This window comes from Chiloscyllium plagiosum, unplaced genomic scaffold (assembly GCF_037043375.1).
Source record: "Chiloscyllium plagiosum isolate Xiang-an unplaced genomic scaffold, Cpla_swu_hap1 HiC_scaffold_31, whole genome shotgun sequence".
NCBI lineage: Eukaryota > Metazoa > Chordata > Chondrichthyes > Orectolobiformes > Hemiscylliidae > Chiloscyllium > Chiloscyllium plagiosum.
Genome location: NW_028270169.1, coordinates 22,611,566 through 22,627,304, shown reverse-complemented (window position 1 = coordinate 22,627,304; position 15,739 = coordinate 22,611,566). Strand labels below are relative to the sequence as shown.

Sequence of the window (15,739 nt, the reverse complement as noted above, 5' to 3'; positions counted from 1 at the left end):
ATGAACAAAAGGACTTGCATTTGTATAGAGAGTGTTTTCATGTCCTCAGGATGTCCTAACTTGTATTACAGCCAAAGAATTCCTTTTGAAGTGCAGTTCCTGCTATTTTGATAACATGAAAGATTATGAAGTACAAAGAGTTCTGTGTCCTGGTCAAAATTTCTCTTTCAACTAACAGCAGCAAAAACAACTGAGATAGTCAGTCATTTCATTTGTTAATTGTGGGAACTTGCTATGTGAAAATTGTCCACTGTCCTTTCGTACATAACAAGCATTTAAAAAGAAATTCACTGATTGTGAAGTTCTTTTTGACATCCAAAGAACTCGATAGGGGACTGTATGAATCTTCTTATGACCTGGTCGATAGTCACACCCAAATTTTTATTTCCTTCTCCCCTTAAAAGTTAATCAGTTATTGACCAAATAGAGCCTTCTTTATTTATCTTTACCCTCAGATTTCTATGACTTAGTCAATTTTGTATAATTTGCATCATCAATTTTGTCTCACTGATAGTTTTTGCATGAATTCATTAGATGCTGGGCCCAAACAGATTTGAATAGATAAAAGCAAATTACTGTTGATGCTGGAGTCTGAAACCAAAAGAGAAAATGCTGGAAAATCTCAGCAGGTCTGGCAGCATCTGTAAGGAGAGAAAAGAGCTGATATTGCGAGTCTAAACGTCAGCTCTTTTTTTCTCCTTACAGATGCTGAGATTTTCCAGCATTTTCTCAGATTTGAATAGAAATGTGTGTATAGACACTGTCCAAACCAAGATTTTAGTAACAGCCATTTTGGACATTATACAGCAGGGCACTTGTGCTTTTGAATTGCAACCCAAAATAAGCTATTACTATTGCATGAGGTGGGGCAAAGGGAAACTGAGAAGATCAGGCAAAAACCCTTAATTACACAATAGTGATCATTATAATTCTCAATTACAGTATTATATTCATCCTGCACTCATTAACTATTGCAGTGGAATACAGTTCTTGGCACAGGTATGTAATCTTTATGCATGAGTTTTGTGGAGAATGGCATATTTCGATATTCAATTGATCATTGCCAGTTGCGCCAGGGATAGCAGAAAACCATCAAAAGCAGAAATCCTGGTTGTTTCCCCTGACCCCACCAATCCTTTTCTAGATTGGGTCATTACGGCAGATTGGAGGTCAGCTCGCTGAACACACCAAGGTTTGTAAATCAAATGTCTTAACAGTTGCGGAAGAGTTCCTATTTTATGAAACTTTTGGACAAACAGTAATGTTTAAAATACATTTCAAACCCCCCGAAAGGGTATTTGCTTTGTTTGTGCTCAACGTCAACAGGAACTGCCTGTCCCTTTCAAGGCCTTGCAGAAGGTTTGTTTTCCCCCTCACTCGCCTCGCTACATGATCTTTGCAATCTTTCATGTGTTGTTCGATAGTGCAGGGCAGTTGGACTTCGGTCTGTTCCGGATTAGCCGAGACCTGGCCCGTCATGTCAGCCTTTAACACGCCGGTGACTTTTTAATTCGACCCCGAAAGAGTTAAGTTTTATTGACAAGGCGAGCAAGGGCCTTGCGCATGCGCAGACACGCCGCCGGCGGTAGAAGCGGCAGAGTCTCGGCGAGTGAACAAGCATCGCGCTCGCAGGGCGTTGCTGTCACAATTGCCCTGACAGATTTAACGGGAAGCCGATATCCCTCCTTAGATGAGAATGAGATCTGATGTGCTCGGGACTCCATAGATGGCTCTCGTAACGGTCCAGCGGTCTCCGACACCCAGCACCACCTCAAGCCCCTGTGTTTCGGTGAGTGTTTCTCTTCACTTACCCGTCGTCGTCGTCGTCGTCCTCCTGCTTCTCCGTTCAACACCGTCCCTCAGAAAGGCGCTCGTTGCCCCAGTGCGCCTGCGCAGCACCAGCAGCGACTGATCGCGCGCACTGGGTTTTAAAAATAAACGTTTTCGAATGTAATGGCTCGGTGTCCCCCAATGACATGCAGTGGGGAAATTTACTTATTTATTGGCCTAGATTCCGCTTATAAATCGCCTCTCACCTTCCTGCACGGTGAAGTGTCCATCGATGGCCGTTTAGCTGGTTAATCGAGCATACTTAAACTCTCGCTCGTGCTTCCTGGTTGAAAGTCGATTGATAGGCCCGACTTTCCAGCAGTAATTTTAAGTTCACGTGTATTTTTCACACGATTTTTAAATTTAATTTGTTTTGGGGGTTGGTGTACAGCGATTGACGCTTCCTCGAATGCGTTTATTTGTAGTATGGCTTTTTTTTTAACGATCGTAGGGTGTAAACTTCATTTAGCACTTAGTAAATCCATAAGGAAAATTTTGCAAAATGCATTGTGTGTGAAAGAGCAATTAGGAGTTACTATTGACAACCGTTACGCTTTGCATCATCGGTCGCCTCGCAGCGTAGTTGGTGTTGGAAACCGCTATTGCCAAGGCTGCTGTTAAACTGGAGGCGTTCCCCAATATTGTACTCCGTTGTAATCTGGGATAAATGTGTCTCAAATAGTAACTCTAAACACTGGAAACCGAGTCTTCTCTGCATCTCTTTTTTTTCTTGTTAGCCTATTTGGAAGGCTTTTTAAAATTGGTAGCTAACTCCTGAATCAGAGCATCAATTTATTGGATTTTTACTGTAGAACAATGATGTATCACTTCACCCAATTCAAGTGACACGTTTAAAACTGAAATTTTATATATGCCACTAGCGAGAAATGATCAGTTCCTTATTCCATTATAATTCTGATTTTTATCACTTTCTGATGTAGTTACATCAAGTTTCAGTCAAAAATAAAGGAATATATTAAATCTAGCATGCAGTAATTGCATATTTCCTTGCATTTTGAAAATATTTTGGCTGAGGCAGGCTGTTTACTGTGTTTAGATTTTTGATGTACCTATTCCTATTTTGCAAATGACCTTACTGAACTAAGTCCCCAACCAGACCTTAAATATTGATTTGACTGAAAATTAAGTAGGTTTTGTTAATGCAGTAAACTCTTAGAAGCATAGAAGCATCATTAGAGAACACTTAAATAAAATGATGCTATTTACAGTTTGACTAATGTATAGTAAATACCATAGCAACAAAATGCTACCCTTCATCCAATTCCGAATTGTGTTCCTATACAGAATAAGTAGTTCATTCTGGATGGCAGTAGTTATTTTGGGCATAACAAATTTTCTTCTCATTTTATTCCTGAAGTTGCTGTCTTTGATATTTCCTGCAGAATCCCTCTTATGGGTGACTTGAAGGCATAGGGGGTGTTCATATGCCTGTGCTTGCTTTAGGATGCAAGCATGCAGGAATGCAAGACCAGTTTAGTTACCAGTGTCACAGATTGTGTAGTTTGATTTTGCTCTGTACAGCTGTCCAAATGGGTCTTATGTGCTGGGGATCAGATAAAATGAATAATAAAAACAAATAAATACTCATGGTCTGTTGCTTGAAGCTTCAGAAAAAGTTTTTTTTAATGGTTATCAGTATGTATTGGTCGTACTGGGGAGTACAAGCCAAAATATGTGCATAGAGCTTGGCTTGGTATCAACTTGGATTAAGTGACATTAAATATACAAGTGCCTTAGGTGAATGATGAGAGCCTGTGGTTGAGAATAGTGCCAATGCTGAAAAGAAGCATAGAGAGCAGTGATCAGGTGATATTAGGTTTGAGATCTGTGCCTTTGATATTAGATCTCCACTCTCTTCCCCAGTATCCTCCTGTCTTAATGTAATTGAACAGTTATTTAATGAGCGCAGTCTAATTTCCCCAACTTGTCTGCATGCAAATGTAATTTATTTTTTCAGTAACTTTCCACGTGTTTCCTATATTTGGATTGTACTATGTTTATTAACTTGTTTGCTCTTGTGCCATTTATTTTGCATCCAGTGTAATTTGTATTTTCAAATCCAAAAGATTTCAAAAGGTTCATTCTTTTTCGCATCCAGTAAGTTAACCTTTTTGATGGGAGTGGAAGTCAGTGTAAGAGATAAATTTGGTCATTCATTGCAATTCATAATTTTCAGTTTTCGGTTTATTAATTTAAAAGTTTTAGAAGGCACTTTTACATTCCTGGCTTGATCCCAGACCTGTTGTACCAAATCTGCACAAAGGCAAGAAAAATGGGAATCGCATAAAACAATGTTGTTTCAAGTTGGTAAATAATACTCATAGAATGATTACAACACACTGTTAATTTAGTGGAAAAAACTTTACTGAGAGTTTTAGTTTTGATCATCAAACCCATTAAAGTTGCATTTTTTAAAAAAGATTTTTCATAACATTTCAATGGAAAAAGAGTAAATTTCACCTGTTTTGCTGTTTTCTTTTGAAGGTGATCTCTTATACTATTATAAGCCCTGTACTGAAGTAACCATGGTTTTGTGTTTCCAATTATGCACTAGAGTGTCAGCAGCTTATTATTCTTTGAGACATCACAGTAGAGACTATCCTTCCTTAGTGTCAAAAATTACAAGTGAGATGTGATCACTTGGTTGAGATCACGTGAAACACAGGCTGAAATATTTCCTTTCTCTGTTCCACAGAAACCAGAGTGGTTTTGGCTCTACCATTGACCAGCTGATGCGTGTCTCATGGATTTATTTACTTTCAAAGTATTGTTTGCATTTTTAGGTTCAAAATCCTTCTTAACCACAGATTTATATAATGCAAAAATAAGTACACAAACTAAAGAAAAGTTAAATATACAGCCAGCGGCATGCATCTTAATTTATTTTAATTGTTTTTTGAAACTATTCAGTTATTGCAGTTATCAATAAATGAGGATAGTGGTGTAGTGCTGAAAAAGCTTTAGATGATTTGAGGCTGTTTTCTAATGTCTTCAAGCAGATAATAGTGAGCGTCAGCTTGTGTTGTGCATATATAGTTTATCGTTATTTTGCAAACTGAAGTATCTCTTTTCAGCACACTGCTTGTGATTGAATTGGTAGATGCACAGAAGCATAGGACAATGAATTATGCAGCGTAGGAAGGCCCAGAGTTTAGTCACTTGTTAGTCATCTCATCTCAGCAGACCAAGAAACCTAATCCTAACCCTATTTAACTCAAAATTGACCCCCACTCCACAGATGTGGTGAAGTCTGCTGAGTATGTCTAGCACTTTGGTTTTGTTAATTCCAGTTTTCCAGCATCTGTGGTATTTTTGCTTAGCATCTGGCTGGTTTATTTCATTACCAGTGTAATAAACTTGTCCTGTTGCCAGCTTTATGAATTTTCTGTTTTCACCCTTAATGTACCTACCATGTCACTGCCTGAGGATAAACCTCATCTTAGTTAATGTAGTGTAGCTGTGATAATTTAGTTATATTCTGAATGACTTGGTTTGTTTTGACCTGTTGGTTGGCATGGGGTTAGTCCAGCCCTGAGTGAGCGTATAGAGTTGGTAAATGGGAGCAGCTAGTCTGGTGTTTTGAATGTTTCTGACAATTTTTTTTGTGAATAGTCATTGTGGAATTTCTGCTCCTTGATGTCTCTGCTCAGAATTCTATCACCCATCATTACCTTTGCTCTGATATGAATCAGGTCATTTATTTACTATGCGAAGGGCTGGAAACATTTTTTTAAGGACCATTAATCTGTAAGCATTCAGATTAGACTATGAATTGTGGAGGTTCTGAATGAATAGACAGAAATATGAAGAAAATGAGCTCATTGGAGTGTGATTTATTGGCACAATTAAACTGGTATGATACAGCTGAAAGGATTTGTTTATGTGGCAACAAACTAAATCCCAGTGCAAAATCTGGCAACTTTGTCATAGCAAGCAACGTATAGTGCATCAATGCTAGTGAAAATGTAGGAAATGAACATTCATTTTAATGTTAGATTAGTAAACTGTCCCAAATTCAAAACTAAAGGGAATAGGTTTAAGTCAAGAGGGGAAAGATGTAAAAAAGACCTAAGGGCAACTTTTTCACGCAGAGCGTGATGCATGTATGGAATGAGTTGTCAGAGGAAGTGGTAGAAGCTGGTACAGTTACAAATTTTAAAAGGTATCTGGATGGATATATGAATAGGAAGGGTTTGGAGGGACATGGGCCAAATGCTAGCCAGTGGGGAAAGATTAATTTAGGATATCTAGTTGGCATAGATGAATTGGACCAAAGGGTCTGTTTCTATGCTGCACAGCTCAATGACTGTATGACCAAGCACAAATAATGGCTTGAAACGTAGTAAGTGGTTGTGGATTTGTATCAGATTTCATCTGGACCTGTGCATGGTAGGGGTCCCTATGGCAGTACTAGTGGCACTGACCAATTTCATTTTACAGACTGGTTATGCTCCAAGCTGGAGCTTGCCTATGCTGGCAGAAACATGATTTTCCACTTGACGGTTTGAAAATCTTTAAGTTGGCTGCTGTTGGATATCCTTGCCACAATTTGCAACTTTCTAACAACTACAAGTACATAAGATAGATGATGACAAGTAATCACAGTGTAAATGGCGAATCTTTATCTTGAAAATAGAATGTTTTGAACAAAGGTTTTACGTTTTAAAAGCCAATGAAATATAGTCCAACTTATGTCATGACAAGCATGCATACCTGTTGCCTGCTGGATTTTCTGATTCATCAGTTTTTTCTTTGCTGTAATGACTGTTTTCTTTTATTGTTATTCCTTTGTTTTCTGTTTGTGTTTTTCTGCTGCCTCTTTGAGAATGGAAATATTGTGCCATGCACTGTCTAATTCATATTTCACTGCAGTACCTAGAATGAGATTAAACAAATGATCAAGGTTCACTGTAATATGCACAGTAGTGCAACTTTATGTTCTGTTCATCCAAAAACAGAATGTATTGATTGATGACAGAATAGCCCCTTTTTTTTCTATGACATAAGTTGTTTACTGATTTCTTGATGTGCAAGATTGGAACATCCAGGGTCTGACTAAATCTTCAAACCTAGGATATGATGCACTCCTGATGAGCAGTTTGCTCTGTAGTACTGCTCTGTGCAAACTAGAAAGATTTAGTTCCTTGTTAATACTGAGTTGAACTCAATTGCACCATTGAGATGGTGCTGTGTTTCCTCACTGAGTCCTGAAAAGATGGTCATATCTCAAGGTGTCAGAGGCTCTTTTGTGATTGTTTGGTAAAACAAAGTTGATTTGTGTATATTTATTCTGAAGCAATCGATAAGTAGAAAAAATTTGAAATTTATCAGTGACCCATGTTATGATTTTCATAGGGACTGATAACTTATTTTTATAAACAAACCTCTGTTATTTTTCCAACTGGCGCTCAACATTGCGAAGTACTGATTTCATCATTACTTGAGGGAAGACTGTAGATGGTAATCAGCAGGAAGTTTCCTTGACATGACATCATGAGGTTAATGGGTATCAGGAACCAATGATCAGGATTGTCAATGCCATTCTGTTGTCAGCTAGGGTGGGTCTGTTCTACCAGTGGGAACAGTAATAAATTATCTGGTTTTTATTGTTATTATAAATGCTAGTTGTTTGTTCCACTGGTGTCCAGATACTTTATGAACTGCTAAAACTTCACCAATTCCATTTTGTCATATTGCTCATATGGACAGATTGCATATTCAGGGAGTTTGTCACCACATGCAGCTCTGAATGCAATTGAAACTATGGATCTTAATGAATTGCTAGGAGCTAAGAAATTGCTCCCCAACTTCATCTCAAACTCTGAGTTGTATATTCAAACCTACAGTTTTCTGAGTTGAGCAACAGTGTCCAGGCTGAATTAAAGCTGACTTGACTGAAGAGGTTGGATTTTTTTGGCTTGTCATTATTACAGTTTTTTACTGGCAACAGTGGGGTGTTTTTACCAAGGAGTTGTATTATAACTGGAATTTGTCAGAGATCTGTTGCTTTTGATAAGTGTCTCAGATAGTAGTGAGTGTCTCAATAATCAATGGTTCAAGGGTGATCTGTTCTTAAAAACTATTTGAGCCTTTTTACCTTGTCTAGTGTAGAGATTTTGTACTGATTTTTCCTAATTAGTCTTACAATTGTGAAACAAGCTCATTAACAAAGGAAGAAGTACAAACTTTGGTTTCTTGATTAACCATAAAGTAGTTTACCAATTTGAGTTATAAATGAGTGAACCTGTTTTTTTTTCCCAAATACTTTTGATGCATTCAGTATCCATTCTAATTTTTGTACAGTGCTCATGAAGGGTGTGTCACTTTGTTTTTGATTGTAAGACATTCCAGTTGCAGAGAGCTCATACTCATCAGATTGTATGAGCTCAGAATTGAGCACTGTGTGTCATGAATTAATTGGGCACAGTTTTTAAGAAATGAATCAGAGGTTTTGATTTCTATTTCCTTTGGTGCATATTTAGAATGTATTCTTGGGCAAAGGAATAGAAAGAGAGAGTTGCCTTCCAAGACTCCATATTGTGTGTATGTAATAACTGCTATAAACCTGTCTTTTGTTTTAAAGCCAGAGTCAAATCGAAATAACTACTGAGCTAAAGCCACGTGTTTTCCACAGGTAGGATGTTAACTCCCCACGGATTGCAGTTGTACCAACATTGCAATTTAGTGTAATTTATTCTGAAAGAATGGCTGTGAAGAAATGTTTGCACAGACTTTTCTATTTCTTCTTCGTTCCGCTAGGTGATACCAACAGTAGCTTTTTTTTTTACGTAATCCCTTTAAATTAGTGAAATGTTCCAGGGTGCTTCACTGTTGCATGAGTGCCAACAGTCTCTGGTGTCTTCTGCTAGATCATATTTTTTTGGAGGGTTAGTCCAAATAGTGAGCCGATAGGATCCTTCAGTATGGAGAAGGGAACCTCACAACCGTGTCCAAACATGAGAAATTTGACTAGTTGCCACCATGATGTTGGATGCGATCAGTTGATCTGCTACAAATTCACAATTCGCCCAAACAAAAATAAAATTGCTGGAAATGCTCAGCAGGCTTGGCAGCATCTGTGGAGACCAAGCAGGGTTTATCTTTTGGATCCAGTGACTTGTAGCCAGACCTGCTGAGTCTTTCCAGCAATTTCTGTTTTGGTTTCTAATTTCCAGCATCTGCAGTTCTTTTGGTTTTTTTTCATACTTAGCCCTTCGATTCACTTGCGTTTGAACTACATCTGATGTGTTTACTTACTGAGCTGTCAGGGGATGCACACATGCAGTTTCCATTTTGAAAATAATTAACAAATGAGGGTATTTTGTGGTCCAGGCAGACTCGAGCTCTATTTGGAATTGTTCTAATGGCATATTCAAATAATGAATAGACAGGCAGGAGGCTGAAAGAACACAATAGGCCAGGCAGCATCAGGAGGTGAAGTCAACGTTTCTGGTATAACCCTTCAGAACTGGGGGGGGAGCTGCAAATAAAGGGAGTGGTGGGGCCAGGGTGGTGAAGTGGGGATAAGATGAAGACAGGTAGAGGGTACGACCTGGTTGGTCTACTTGTCTTCACCTATCGCCGCTTCACCATCCTGCCCCCATCACCCACTTTATTTGCAGCGCCCCCCACACCCACTTCCAGCCTGGAAGAAAGATTACACCCGAAATGTCGACTTCTCCACCTCCTGATAATGCCTGGCCTGTTCTGTTCTTTCAGTCTCCTGCCTGTCTATTTTGGATTCCAGCATTTGCAATTTTTTTGTCCTAAACCATATTGAAATGATATACTTTTAATAAATAGCTTGTCCTACCAAAATTCGGTAGTCTCCTGCAATGCTGTCTGATCTCTGCTTCTCTGATTCTGGTATCATCGGTGTCCCCAGTCTTTGTTATATGGTTGACTGCTGTGACTTCAGTTGTCTGGGCTTTAATTTCTGAAATTAATCCATGAACAGTTCTATCTCTCCTTATTTCTTTCTCTTTATGACATTCACTCTTAGAACCTGCCTCAGTCATCTGTCCCAGTATCACCTTGGTGTCAAACTTTCTGTGAAGTGCTCTAATGTTTAATAATGTTAAAGGATCTGTGTAAATGCAAGGAGGCATTCTAGAAGTAGAAGTGATCAGGATGATCAGATGCTTTCAAAATAAAATGGGAAATGGACGCATGGGCGATTTTGATTATTTGTAAGTTAATGAAGTTTTTTTAAACAAAATATGGTGTAACATTGCACTTTTGAACAAATAAAGCTGGGGTTGACAGAATATTTGATTTTTTTTTAAATTACAAAACAAGTTCGTGCAGAAAGGAGCATTTGTTCTTTCAAAAAACCCAAAGAATGAGAAATAATTTTTCACTTCATGGGTCTTTTGTTTTATGAAATGTTGGGGTGTGGGATGAAATTTTTTGGCTTATTTTTAAGGATTCCTTCACTATTCTGCCTGTGCAGTATACAATCTAAATTGATATGCAGCAATCAATAAAGAAACTTTTTTGTCACTTGGCAGTGTGTTACAGGGGAAAAAAATTCTCAATGAAGTTTTCGTCATCAGGACAAAAGCAGAACTACCAAATTTCCAAGTGTGCAACAGCAACATAAATGTTTTTTTTGCTTACAGGATTCTGCCTTATAGGTAAAAATATGTTTTGTCTACCATGTGTATTAGAGTATGAGATGACTTCTATTTTTAATATAGAAAGTACATTTTTGCAAACAAAAACCTTCTAAAGGTCAACTTCTGTTTAACAGTCTACGTCAATTTGTGTTTCTGAATTTGTGATGAGGTACCAATAACAATTAAATTGGACGGTATCCATGAAAAGCACCTGGAACTTTTTTTAAAAATTAAAATACTGACAGAATAATGTTTTGGAATAGTTACTGACTGGAGTATTTCTTAGTTTAACTGCTCTGCTGTGCAGGTTGAACGGCTTCTCTACTTTAAACCAAAATTTATGTAGCAGATGGAAGAACATCTCACATCCTGCTGTGCTCTTACTTGGTTTCCTGGTTGCAGTCATGCATCCTGTTGCTCTCTGTTGAAAACAAAGACCTTTTAATACAAGATTTTGCTTCAACAGATTTTAAATTGCTGAATTTTACAGTAATACCAATTATTTATAATAATTGGATAATGATCGGAGGGGGGAAACCTGGTTTCAATCTTCTACCCTTTCTGCTGAGATCAGTTAGAGTACTCGTACCATTGCACTGATTGATCAGGTGATAACCACAACAAGAACCAAGCCAAGGAACCTTTTGATTTGGTAAATAATCTCTGGTATTGAGTGAACCCTCATAACATTTTGGTTAATGGCATACCGTCTCTGTCATAGAACATCACACCATCTATGATGGCTTGCAGCAGTCATAGAATCATAGAATCTCTACACTGTGGAAGCAGAAAATTTGGTCCATGGTGTCCACACCGATCCTCTGAAGAGCATCCCAACCAGATCCACTACCTACCCTGTGTTTCCCATGGGTAATCAACCTAACCTGCCCATTGGGCAATTTTAGCATAGCCAATCACATTTTTTAGACTCTGGGAGGAAACCAGAGTGCCTGGAAGAAACCCATATAGACATGGGGAAAATGTGTAAACTCAACAGTCACCCGAGAGTGGAATCAGACCTTGGACCTGACACTGAGAGGCAACAATGCTAATACTGAGCCACTCTGTTATCCCAAAAGTAGTGGCTCTGTTTTGGTGTTGAACAATAAATAATGTTCCTTTCCAGTTGGGCTTCAATTTAGTGCAGCATGACAATAAACTACATCTCAAATCTGTTTTGAGAGTTGACACAATGCATTTTTATTAAAAAAAGGGAAAGATTGCCCATTGGTCTAATGAAGTCAAGTGACTGCATCGAAGGTTATAGGACTTTATATAATTTTAAAAAGTCTCCAACTTGGAATATGAACATCTAACAATGTGAACAGTACAAAGTTGTACAGAATTCTGCATAGTTTTGTCTACTGAGAAATATCTGATTTCTGCAAAGATCTGCTCCGTTCTTCCATCCACAGAGTCCGTTAAATTTTCCATTAAATACCTTCCCAATTTTATTAGTTATGCTGAAGAACTATTGACATTTAACACAGCACCCTCGACACAGTGGCTATTAATATCTAACATATTTGCAACTTTAGATGGGCATTTTCTTCTTTGGCTATTTTATAATCAGAGATGCTGAATAGAACAGGAAAATTTAACAGCTCTTAGACTGTGGGCATGGTGGCTCAGTGATTAGCACTGCTGCCTCAAAGAGCCAAGGACCCAGATTTGATTTCATCCTCAGATGATTGGCTGCGTGGATTTCCTCTGGGTGCTCTGGTTTCCTCCTGCATTCCACAGGTTTGCAGGTTAGGTAGGTTGGCCATCCTAAATTGCCCATAGCGTCCAAGGATGTATAGGCTAAGTGGTTTAGACATGGGAAATGCAGAGTTGCAGGGATAGGATAGGGTTCTGGGTCTGGATGGGATAGTGTTCGTTGTGGGCTTGATGGGTTGAATGGCCTATTTCCAAACTTTTGGGACACGTGGCATACATTAAGTTAGAGAGAGAAAGTGCTGCAGACTTGTCCCTGGGTCTGCTTCATAGATGTTTCTAAACAACCTGTCCAGAAATGTTACATCTCTGGAACAGGTGGGATTTGAATACAGGCCTTTTAGCTCAGAGGTAGGGACACTATCACTGCCACAGAAGCCCTTCTGGGTCTGCTTTACATTTTGCTGATTTTTTTCCTCTATATCTGGAAATGGTCTTGCATACAACTGAATGGTATTCCCACCATCCATTTTCTTCCTTCAACCACCCCCAGTACCACAACTGACCACCACCAGTAAATCTCTCATGTTGCCAATTAGATAATTACATGCAAGGCCTGCTGAGGGTGATGTGAACCATTAAAAGTGAAGGGGTTTGGGGGAGAGGGATGCACTAAGTCAAAATGGAGGTTTTCTGGGGGAAATAAAGCATTGTAACCTGCAGTGCCCACCTCTCCGAAGGCACCAAAAGCATTTATGGACATTGCGAGCTCCCTCTCCAACATAACTACGGAAGAAGGGACAAAAGCCTATGAAGAACTAATGTGATGAGTTCTAACTGGGCAGGCTATTATTTGTTACGAAGGGAGTTCCATGAGGAGATTAATTAGTGATTTCCCCATAAGCCTTGTTGCAGTTATCACATATAAGTAAGAAAATTGATTTGAAATTGCCCAGTGCCAATTAAGTTCCTAATGCCTATACAAATGAAATATACTTACACCTCTCTCTTCTGTGTTGTTTGGAACCCTTTCTCTAAAGCATGAAGAGACATGCTGCAACTCTGTGTCCATGTTTTAAAGTTACCTTTTTTGCCTCTGTTTAAATGAATGCATGAGTTTTTTATTGGTGTGTTATACTTTAATGTTTCTGGTACCTGCTATGGTATTACAAGCTGCAGCACAATTTCCTTTTATACATAATCACCTGTACAATCCTAGCCTTTGTACCATGCTGTTCAAGCAGATCAGTAACATGCAATTATTGTGTAAATGATATGGGTCGAATTAGCTTTCAGTACAAGGGGCAAAATAATGAATAGATGTTGGTGCCTTTTGCGGTGGTGTTTTGTGTGAATGTAATTTTTTCATGATTAAAGGGTGGTGTACTTGTGTAAACAGATATTTAGTTTTGAATATATTTTCGATGTCTCAGTCATGTACTTAAATATTTTAAAGGCGTAAGTAGTCAGGTCATCACCTCTTCATTAAACCATGGGAACAAAGACCAAATATCTTCAACACTGGCAACATCTGTGGAGAAAAGGCAGAGATACTGTTTTGGCTCCAGTGACAACCCCTCTCCTGAACTTCACACATCTTCAGCCTTTTGAAGAGGGAGAGGAAATATGATTTTGGCCAAGCAGGTGATGTTCTAAACCTAACTAATGAGGGCAGAAACTATGGGAGTGTAAATGTAAACTCTTCTATCTCTCTCCATAGATGCTGCCAGATCTGCTGAATTTCTCCAGCATTGTGTTGGAGTCAAAGAAAGAAGTTTGTTATTCAATAAAGAAAGCTTTTGTTTAAGTCACTGTGGTATGTTATGTTTCCAGCAAACCCAATGTCTGTTGCCCATCTCTAATTAAAAACATAAGACCAGGATCAGAAGTAGGCCATTCAATCCATTGAGTCTGTTCTGCCGTTCAACTAATCAAGACTGATCAGATAACCCTCAACTCCATGTTCCTGCTTTTTCCAATGATCCTTGATTTCCTTCTTGGTTAAAAAAGCTATCTGTGCCTTGAATATATTTAATGGTCCAGCCTCAAATGTCCTCTGTGACAAAGAATTATACAGATTCATCTCTGAGAGAAAAAATTCCTCCTTGCTTCTGTCTTAAAAATAAACAAAGTTAAAGATCACACAACACCAGGTTATAGTCCAACAGGTTTATTTAGAGCCACTAGCTTTCGAAGCGCTGCTTCTTCATCAGATGGCACAACCACCTGATGAAATAGCAGCACTTCGAAAGCTAGTGATTCCAAATGAACCTGTTGGACTATAGCCTGGTGTTGTGTGATCTTTAATTTTGTCCACCTCAGTCTAACATCGGCACCTCCAAGTCTTAAAAATCTTATGCTAAGATTTTGCTCTCTGCTCCGAGATTCTTTCCTCTTAGAAGAGGAAACTACCTCTCCTGCGCTTTCACAGATTTTTCCATATTATATTCTGTCAACCATGTTTTTGGCCACTAATGTAACCTATCTGTATTTTTCTGCAGGCATTTGTCGTCCTCATCATTGAGCTTCACACCTTTTTTTTTGTGTCACCTGCAAACTTGGTTGTAATATATTCACTTTTCTCATCCAATATATATTGTATATAACTGTGGCCCCAGCACTGATCCCTGTGGCACTGCTTGGAAAAACTTATTGTGACTTGCGCTTTGGACCACTGCAGGAACGTGCTGCAGTGCTTTCCACATACTATTGAAATGAAGTTATAGGATTTTGACCCAGCAACATAGAAGGAACAGTGATATAGTTCCAAGTCAGAATAGTATGTGGCTTAGAGGAGAATTTGCAAATGGTAATTTTACCATGTGTCTGCTGCCTTGTTCTTCTGGGTAGTAGAGGTCACCGCTTCAGAAGGAGCTGTTGAAAGAGATCTGGGATTTAAAGCAGTGCATCTTGTAAATAGTACCCCTTCCTGCAGCTGTGGGCTAGAGGTGGACGAATGTGGAGGATGGAATGTTGATCAAATGGGCTATTTTGCGGTACTTGATGTTGAGTTTGTTGGAGCTGCACTGATCCAGGCAAGTGGAGAGTGTTCCGATACACAGTTGACTGGTGTCTTTACAAATAATGGTTGTGCTTCAGGGAATCAAAAGATAAGTTACTTGTCGTAGAATTCCCAGCTTCTGACCTGCCCTTGTAGCCACAGCATTTATATAACTGGTCCAGTTAAGTTTCTAATCAGTATAACCAGTCAATCCCCTGCAAAGACTGCTAGTGATTTTCTGTAACAGAATAATACAATAGCGACATGAGAATTAAGAATTATCTGATTTAAGATGCCCAAGGAAGTCTGGGATCTGTTTGGGTTACTATCTTTAATCCAAGTCAGTATTCATGCATGGAAATATGCAGACTAGGAGCAGAAGTAGCCCATTTGGCCCCTTGAGTCTACTTGGCCATTCTATAAGACTATAGCTGATCTTTTTGTGTTTCAAATTCCACACTCTCCATCTATCCTTGATGATGACAGGAGCTCGGTGACCAGTGGTGGTCTGCAGTGATAGGTTTTAGGACCACTGCTCTGTGATATATATAAATGACTTGGATGAGGAAATGGATTAGTAAGTTTGCCAATGACACGAAAGTTGGTGCAGTTG

General features: G+C 38.8%; 1 protein-coding gene across 1 annotated transcript in view; it reads left to right on the top strand.

The window, feature by feature from the left end:
• The first annotated feature begins 1,588 nt into the window (after positions 1-1,588).
• LOC122564001 (protein phosphatase Slingshot homolog 2) overlaps positions 1,589-15,739 on the top strand; it is a 170,071-nt gene continuing 155,920 nt past the window's right edge. Inside the window, exon 1 of the mRNA XM_043718419.2 lies at positions 1,589-1,789. Coding sequence (XP_043574354.2) covers positions 1,727-1,789 — 63 coding nt within the window. The 5' untranslated portion in view covers positions 1,589-1,726. The remainder of the gene's footprint in view (positions 1,790-15,739) is intronic.